Source organism: Ochlerotatus camptorhynchus, unplaced genomic scaffold (assembly GCF_037179485.1).
Source record: "Ochlerotatus camptorhynchus isolate MF236.1 unplaced genomic scaffold, CSIRO-AGI_Acam_v1.1 ptg000565l, whole genome shotgun sequence".
Lineage (NCBI taxonomy): Eukaryota > Metazoa > Arthropoda > Insecta > Diptera > Culicidae > Ochlerotatus > Ochlerotatus camptorhynchus.
This window is the reverse complement of record NW_027041047.1, coordinates 269,296-278,653: the sequence shown is the minus strand read 5'-3', so window position 1 is coordinate 278,653 and position 9,358 is coordinate 269,296. Positions and strand designations below refer to the sequence as shown.

The window sequence follows — 9,358 nt, the reverse complement described above, 5'->3', positions numbered from 1 at the left end:
GGGGTAAGATTTGAGTTCAAGTCTTCCAGCGGGAGAAGCATGGATGCTAACCATTTACGCCAGGCTCGTATTCAGTTATACATTATTAATGCAAAATCAGTAATCAAATTGATTTAATTGAAAGCAGGATTAGTTTTCCGTTTGATTCGACAGTGTAAAATGTTGCTCTCATTTTTGCTGTGTTAACCGTTAAGTCAACCAAAATGATATCAACTGGAGTATTCAAAATAAGTTACATCATAACAGCAAATTTTGATTTCAATTTGATCTCCAGCTTTGCTCGAGAACGCCATCAAGACGATCATGTCTATAAATGAAATAAGTTGCGTCCCTTTTAACCTTATGGCCAGGTTTAAGGAACGTTTCAATTATAACGGCAATATGCACGTTATGAACTCTGAAAAAGTTAACTAGCTCGTCTGCATTATCTTCATCATTATCACAGCATTCCAATTCAAAACGTTTAATGATTTAAAATCCATTACTGAATTTCAAAGTCATGACAATCTTCTTATTCGCATTTCAAGCTTATTGCGTATGGCATTATTAGCTTATTGCGTACTCTCAACTTAGTGTTCTAGATGCGCTTCCACAGTTATTTTGAGAGCTTTCGATGCCTGTACCATTTTTGCATTAGTATAATTGTGTGGCAGGTACAATCATACTCTATGCCCAGGGAAGTCGAGAAATTTTCCAACCCGAAAAATTCCTAGACCGGACCGGGAATCGAACCCAGCCACCTCCAGCATGGTCTTGCTTTGTAGCTGCGCCTTTACCGACTGAGCTAAGGGAGGCCCCATGACAATATTGTTCGCAAATTTTACTTCAGTTCGAATAGCATCAAACATGCAGTTAGTTTTAAGCAGATCAGTAATCACGTCAATTAATGGTTTCTGTAAAAATTCCATTTTAGGAGCTAGCAGTAATGCTTCCTAAGTTTAAAATTTCCGTTAGAATTACGTTGCAATAGCATCATAGGTAGCTCCATTTACTCGCTGAACATTGTTAACAACGAGATGAGCAAGTCCTTTGCGTTAGAGGAATCACCACAATTCATGCATTTAGCTGGCATGTAGCAATTTTTAGTTCCGTGACCCCATCCCTGGCACTTACGGCACAGGGTGAGGTTTTGGAAATTTCCTCCAGTCTTCCTGAAGTGTTCCCACTTCACTCGGACATGGAGCATAAGGCTGTAAGGCCTTAAGATTGTTTAGTTCACTAGACTTGAAGTGAACTAAATAAAAATCATTAGAAATTCCGTTGCGCGAATCGCCAGGACGGGATTTTATTTTCATTTTGATTAATTGGACTGGCACAACTCCAAGTAATTTTTCCAGTTCATCTTTGATCTGATCCAGGGATTTTTCCAGACATTTTCAGCACAAATTTGGCACGATACACAAATTACGTAGCGCAAAAATTTCGGATTCCCCCTGTCACAATAAATAACGCTTGACAAGACTCCCCCTAAAATTACGCAACGCTACTTTACTGTTTTTGATTTTTTTTTTCATTGGTTATTCTGTTACGGAACATTTATCGTCAACCTCCTCCTCCAATGTAACAATAACTAACACAATATCGATCCCCATACCCTCCATGCGTTGCGTAATTGTGTTCAATCTTCTCTCTATAGATAGAAATGGAAATGGGATTCGTATGTAACACTATAACTTGAGAACGAATTGACGGATTTGCAAGATTCCTTTTTTTTTGTGTTCATCTTGGACCCCGTCGTTTGCAGGAACAGATAGTTTAAAATAAATTTGTCGTAGGTAATTTTGTTATGTATGGCTATGTCTGTGAGATGGTTATATAGAAATTTGAACAAACAACTTACAAATAGATGAGACCTTCGAGCGCCAGACGTTCCATTTCTTGTGGTGATAGTGAACACAGCCGCGTAAACGAAAAAGTGTTGTTTATGTTCAAATCTTCGATGCATGAGTAATTCACTGTCGGTCTATAAGGAAACACGGTTCTATGGACATTTTCACTTTTGAATATGCTGAACTTATTGAACAGCAAATGTCGTTTGCTGGGAAACACTCTGTTCAGAAGAGCTTCATCGAAAATCAACCTAGCTAACGGGTATTCGACAGTCCGACAGAAAAATGGACTTTTGGCATCGCGTCGTTCAAACAACTCCGGATGATTACACACCTTACGAAACTGCATCACCAGGTTCATCAGATTAGACGTAAAATTCTTATCAAACGAATGGCCATCGCCCGTTCCATGCCCGGTGAGATGCAGTAAGTCTTCTATTCTGATTTTCTTTTTTAGTGCGACGTACAGAAGCTTTTGTCGTGTGGTTAGTGGACAATAGACCATTATTTCGATCTTGTCGGAGAGTTCGTTTTCAACATCTTTTTTTATACGTCTCAGCATGAACGGTTTCAGTATCATGTGCAGGCGGGATATTTGCTCTGAAAAGAAATTTAAAAATTAATGCATTGCAAAATTAAAATTGTTCAAGACATACTTTCATCAATTCCGGTCTTGTTTTCAGCGTGACTTTCAATATCTTTAGAGAACCATTCATTAAACTCCTCGTGCGAATCGAATAAGGTTGGCATAATAAAGTGTAACAAGGCCCAAAGCTCAGCCATGCTGTTTTGAATCGGTGTACCGCTTAGCAACAAACGATTTCGGCAGTTAAATCCCAGCAGAAGTTTCCAACGAACCGAACTTGAACTTTTTATTGCTTGTGCTTCATCTAGAACCATGTATTGCCATTTGATACGGTTGAAATACTTATAGTCAGAGACTACCAGCTGGTAACTGGTAATCACCACGTGAAAGCTAGCATCTTTCGTATGGAGATCTTTTTGTTCCCAAAATTGACGTAATATTTTCCGTTCATTCGGAGATCCCCAATACGGTACAACGTTGAAATCCGGCACGAATCGTTCCATCTCTTGTTGCCAGTTGTGGAGCGTTGAAGCAGGTGAGATTATAAGGAACGGGCCCCACACACCGTAGCTTTCGGCTATATGACACAGGAAAGCTATCGATTGAACCGTTTTTCCCAATCCCATTTCATCGGCAAGGATTCCACTGATGCCCTGGTCGTAGAGATTTGCTAACCATGTCATCCCTTTCAACTGATAGCCTTTCAAACATCCACGAAAAATGGCTGGTTGTGGTAAATCAATTATCATTCCGGATTCATCAACCTTTTGATTGGTTGGAATATGTTGTCGAACAGCGCTATCAAATTGCAGTTTTCGGGCCCGTTCGCTATTAAATGCATCCACTGCATTTTTTTGAGCTTGATGCTTCATTAATTCACTATCGTAGCTATCGATAGCTGCTAATCTGGGGTTGGATTCTTCGTCGAGCTGGGATAGAATTTTTAACTGTTCCTCCTTCGATACATTACCCAGCTTTTTAGACATGAAATGTGCATATAATTCCGTCTGTGTTATAAGAAAATTGAGTTTTCTCTGTTGCCGTTTAGCTTCAACCATCTCAACGTCTATTTTGCGTTGTTCTTCAGCTTCCTTCTCCATACGTCGCCGTGTTTCCCTTTCTACACGATCGTATCGTTTCCAGTAACCTTGCATCTCTCGAGTCAATCGTTTTGCTTTCCAAATTGTTTCCTTCATCAATTTTTGTGATTGCATTGCTTTCTGGCGTGAAACTTTCATGCACAGCGAAGCAACACGCCGGCAGTTGGTGACCATGTCTTTGTGATTGTTCACCTTTGCACGCTGCACCTTCCCAAGCTCTTTCTTGGCCATTAACTGCCATATTTTACGCCGTCTAGCTGCCATCATTTCTGGCGTTTTTATGGAAGATTTACGTCCCCGTTTGTACTTCACTCCCGTTGGACTCGTTGGCTTTGAATCGATATAGTCATCGTTTTTCAAAGCTGCTAGCTGTTCCTCCCAATCGATGTCCCCAATATCAGAAACTCGATCATCAGTCTCATTTCTTATCTATAAAGAGAAAACATATCCTTGAAGCAATAGTTAATATTTGTTTTTTTTTTTAGTAGCCTGCACTTACAGCTTTCTTCCTTCCTAATTTCAATTTGCCCAGCTTTTTTTCACGTTTCATTTTACGTTTACGGATCCCAACTATTGATCGTTGATGTTCGGGAAACATGTCATAATTTGACAGAAGACCTGCTCCATAGTAACCGTATTGAGAATTCTGTAAAATGAAAGCATTATCTTATTGGGGAACAATAGAATAAACATAGGAACCGCGAATCTTACATTCAAGGTACTATAATATTTTCCTCGGTATTTTCTTTCGCTCAAATGACTTTTTAGCATTTCTTTGATGTGACTATCCTCGTCAGAAATTTCACTTTCCGTCTCGGTATCGGAGAGGAGCAAATTTTGAATACAGAGACGTTCCGGACCAACGGAGGTCAAATTATAAAGATAACGTTTGTCTTCGTTACGTTCTGAAAATGATGATTAGTTTTACCAATTAACAAGAAAAGTAAATAAAACATTATTAATCTAGTTACCTTGCTTTGAAACTTTTACACCGTATGCCAACTTCCGATAATTGCGGATGTTTCCATTGGATGAATCCGAATCGGAATCACTGCTACAGGAATCATCGTTATCTTCATCCTCGCTGCTGGTTAAAGGCTTTGCTAACATTTTCTTTGCATAAGCCAGGAATGGCCGCATGTCAAGAGCTGCCTCTAGGCGCTGAATGTGCAGTGGTATAGCCATTAGCTGTTCACCAAAATTTCCACCAAGATGAATGTTGTTTTCAGCCATTTTGGCACCGCAATGACCGCAATACGCAACAATTCACTGCGAACGAGCTGATCGATTACTTTCGTTAAATGCTTTTCAATTAGATGAACTGATATGTAGTTATAATGTCTTGTAAATTCTGGATTAGTTTGCGATTTTATGTTGTGCGTTTAGCAGAATCAATGAAATATCCTAGCGTTTAGAATCATAACGGCCCAACTGCGATGACGGATTCTCTTATATACACTAGAAATACTCAGAGGGAGAGATGGGCGGAGAGAATGTTTTGAGCAGCGCTGCCATTTATACAGATTTATCTGTATTATACAGATTTTTTAATCTTAATACAGACCCGATACAGAATACAGATTTATCACAGATTTTTAAATTACAATACAGATTTATACAGATTTTTATAAAATGCTTGAGAAAAAAAAAATCAAAATTTATAAAAACAAAATAAAACAAAATAACTCGATTTTATCAGCGTACCCCCTTCTCTCCAATTGATAAGAATAATAATAATAATAAGAAATTGCGGATGTTCTGATATTCTCCATACTGCAAAAATGATTTTACCAGCACTGGCGGGGCGATATCTCTCGATTTTTCGGTGTAACTACCACACAAATGATGTAATTAATCGTATTCATCTATATTAAAAATATCAAATAGTAATGAACTCGTGCACTTTTTTGCATTTAAAACTGCTTATCAGGAAGATAATGAATAGAAACTAAAATCTCCATACATTTTCAAACGGCTTCATATCACTCTTATAAATAAGTACGGACGATATCACAAATGGTGCAATTATATCCCGTATGGTTAGTACGATAGCCCGAATAGGTGGTTAAGCAATTTTTATGGTTATTTTGTATGCACTGTATTTGTAAAACAACAAAACATGATTAAATAAGAAAAAAATCGTCAATACAGAAAATACAGATTTTTTAATAGAGTGGATACAGATTTTTTATAAAACCACCTGGCAGCTCTGGTTTTGAGCCAAATGAACTGTCAAAATCTGAGCCAATCGATCATTCCAATTGGGAGATTGCCGTAAAAGCTCAACGCAGATGTCACCACTGCATGATGATGATAATGTTGACAGATTACATATAAAATTTGTGAAAATTAGCATTAAATCATAATTGTCATCAAGCCTGCGTAAAATCCTTCCAATATAACATTCGAATTGAAGAAGAAAACGTCTTCACAATCAGGCTGATGTGCATTTTTGACTTTTCCAGATGAACTTTCATAAGATATATTCATTTCATTTTATGGCTCCATTAATGCTGCATCGTTAATATGATGTAAACAGAAGTAAATTGCTCAATTACTCAAAATAAAGATGATTTGTCATCTTGTTATCACTTTGCAAACCATCTAGCACCATTTTATAGTATGATGCGTGTTGAGTACATCAAGTTCCGTTACGTTTTCCGTCGAAAATTGTGAGAATCAATATGTTTGCCTTTAAAAGGCCAAAATGAACATTTATTGAACATTGGCGTCCTATAAAACCAATTCTCCATTACCACCAGCATGATACAACCTTTCCTAAGTAAATTCTGTTAATTTCCACTTTCATCTTAGTGGAAATCGCACATATTCACCATTTTCCGAAAAATGCAGCTGCGCAGGAAGTAACCTCTCCCTGTGGGTGCAAACTTGTTATGCATAATTTTCCATGAAAACGTCTCCGATCCATACCGAAATAAGAACAGTTAGTTTTCAAACACGTTTTCTTACACGATTCAAGCAAAAGTTTCCACCGGAAATTATTAGTTTTTCTTTATGTACCGATTTACCCCAAAAATCGTCTGTTTTACTTGGAGAATTTGGAAACTATCATGTTGCTATCATCCTTCTAGAAGTTCTCACTTCGAAATGTAGGTGGCGAAAGCTTGAAAAAGTTTCACTGCAAGACGCCGATTTTTGGGGCAAATCGGTACATAAAGAAAAACTAATAATTTCCGGTGGAAACTTTTGCTTAAATCGTGTAAGAAAACGTGTTTGCAAACTAACTGTTATTATTTCGGTATAGATCGGAGATGTTTTCATGGTAAATTATGCATAACAAGTTTGCACCCACAGGTAGAGGTTACCTCCTGCGCAGCTGCATTTTTCGGAAAATGGTGAATATGTGCGATTTCCACTAGGATGAAAGTGGAAATTAAGCGAATTTACTTAGGAAAGATTGTATCATGCTGGTGATAATGGAGAAATGGTTGAAGAGGACGCCAATATTCAATAAATGTTCATTTTGGCCTTTTATAGGTAAACATTGATACTCACAATTTTCGACGGAAAACGCAACGGAACTTGATTTACTCAACACGCACCATACTGTAAAATGGTACTCGATGGTTTATAAAGTGATAACAAGATGATAAATCATCTTTATTTTGAGTAATTGAGCAATTTACTTCTGTTTACATCATATGTACGATGCAGCATTGAGGGAGCTGTGAAATTAAATGAATATATCTTATGAAAGTTCATCTGGAAAAGTCAAAGATGCACATCAGTCTGATCGTGAAAACGTTTTCTTCTTCAATTCGAATGTTATATTGGAAGGATTTTACGCAGGCTTGATAAAAATTATGATTTAATGCTAATTTTCACGAATTTTATATGCAGTCTGTTAACATTATCATCATTATGCAGTGGCGACATCTGCGTCGAGCTTTTACGGCAATCTTCCACACTGAACGAATTTGAGTCTAATAACTTTGCGCTATAAGATAATCCATTGAAAATGATATGATTGAAAATGTGTCAGGTAAATTCTGTATGAATATCTGATACATTTACAATGCTGATAATTTGGTAACTTTTATATGATCGTCATATGATAAATGAAAATCGATCAAATTATAATAATTAACTGAAATGGATTTGAAACCCATAAGCATAAGCTATACTTTTCACCACAATATAATATATGTGTTATAAATCAATCGAAGTAAAGTTTATGTGAAAATAACATGAAATTTACTTCTTCTTTTGACACATATATTTAATCGATTTCTAAAAATAAATTCGAAAAAATAAACATCAGGCAGTGGGAGCTTTCACAGTTGTGCCTTTTTTTATTGTAGCTGATTTGGGATTCGATCAAGAACTGTTGAGGTGTGATGCTTTCGGTGTCTGTGCTCGATTCCACTGGGCCACGGCTGACTTCAAGATTGAGCTCGTTCAAATAGCATGAAGTAAGGACAGCTCTCCCGACATGGAATGTAGTGCAACTTTATGCTCGTTTTGCTAGAGTGAAGACAAATAGCACTGTTCCGTTTCGGTGGTGTGGTTTGTTCAAATCTTTCTTAATGCACCTGTGTGCAATAAATCAACGACTAAATTATATGATTTGATAGAACTGGCTCATGAAGTTCGAGTACTACTTAGGGCTGCAATCTGAATTAGCCGTGTAGAAGGCTTACAATTAAAATCATAGCAAAGTAAATATTACAGTAGAATCATTTTTTTTTTTCAATCTCAATACATTCTTTTCTGGAACCAATTATCATATGAATGAGTGTACGTTAACATCGTTGAAAATTGTTTCAATAATTTATAAAGAACAATCATGTAAGATGTATTTTATTGGGAGCGATATTCATCCCAGAAAAACATGCAAAAACAAATGCTTGGTGTTGGATTTCTTAAAAGGCATTTCTATATGACTATTTAATGATTGGGATAGATCTGTTTACAATCTTTAAACGTCAAAAATCAAAGCAAGCTATTACAATGAGATATACATGTTTTCCTATACTGCAAAGTTAAATGACAGTCCAATAGTTTCTACATGTCTATTTACACGCGACATATCAACAAACGTCAAAAATCAGTAAAAGCAACTCCAATAAAATATACATGATTATCTTATAAGATATATATTTTAGTGAGCAATATTCATCATGAAAACAGGTATATTTTACTGAATTTTCTCATAGTGCAAACTTATATGATTTTCCATTAGTTTCTAGATGTCTGTTCCCACCCATGACATATCAACAGTTTTTCACCATGAAATATATCAGACAATATTCATATACTTCTTACCTTCGCTAACCACGTTCGAAGCAAAGTATTATCAAGTACTAAGTATGTGAAATTACGATAGAAATCATTCCATATCGCAGTCATAGTTTTTAAGTGATAATCCAATGGAATCTATCAATCATCACATAGAATGAATAAATCTGCTGACATTGCTATGTTATAAGATGGATCCAATAAACGGTACATGTCGATTTGTTTCAGTGCAGTCTTGCAGGGAAACTTTTCCAAGCTTTCGCCACCTACATTTCGAAGTGAGAACTACTAGAAGGAGGATAGTTTCCAAATTTTCCAAGTAAAACAGACGATTTTTGGGGCAAATCGGTCCATAAAGAAAAACTAATAATTTCTCGTGGAAACTTTTGTTTGAATCGCGTAAGAAAACGTGTTTGAAAACTAATTGTTTTTATTTCGGTATGGATCGGAGAGGTTTTCATGGAAAATAATGCATAACAAGTTTGCACCCACAGCGAGAGGTTACCTCCTGCGCAGCTGCATTTTTCGGAAAATGGTGAATATGTGCGATTTCCACTAAGATGAAAGTGGAAATTAAGTTTATT

The 9,358-nt window shown here is 36.6% G+C and overlaps 1 protein-coding gene across 1 annotated transcript; it reads right to left on the bottom strand.

The window, feature by feature from the left end:
- Positions 1-1,805: 1,805 nt before the first annotated feature.
- On the bottom strand, positions 1,806-4,938 carry Ino80 (chromatin-remodeling ATPase INO80). Its single transcript, XM_065236662.1, has 5 exons — positions 4,487-4,938; positions 4,227-4,420; positions 4,015-4,161; positions 2,486-3,944; positions 1,806-2,429 (listed from the first exon to the last, which is right to left on the bottom strand). The coding sequence occupies exons 1-5, from the start codon at positions 4,746-4,748 to the stop codon at positions 1,837-1,839; spliced, it is 2,655 nt and encodes an 884-aa protein (XP_065092734.1). The 5' UTR covers positions 4,749-4,938; the 3' UTR covers positions 1,806-1,836.
- Between the last annotated feature and the right edge of the window lie 4,420 nt (positions 4,939-9,358).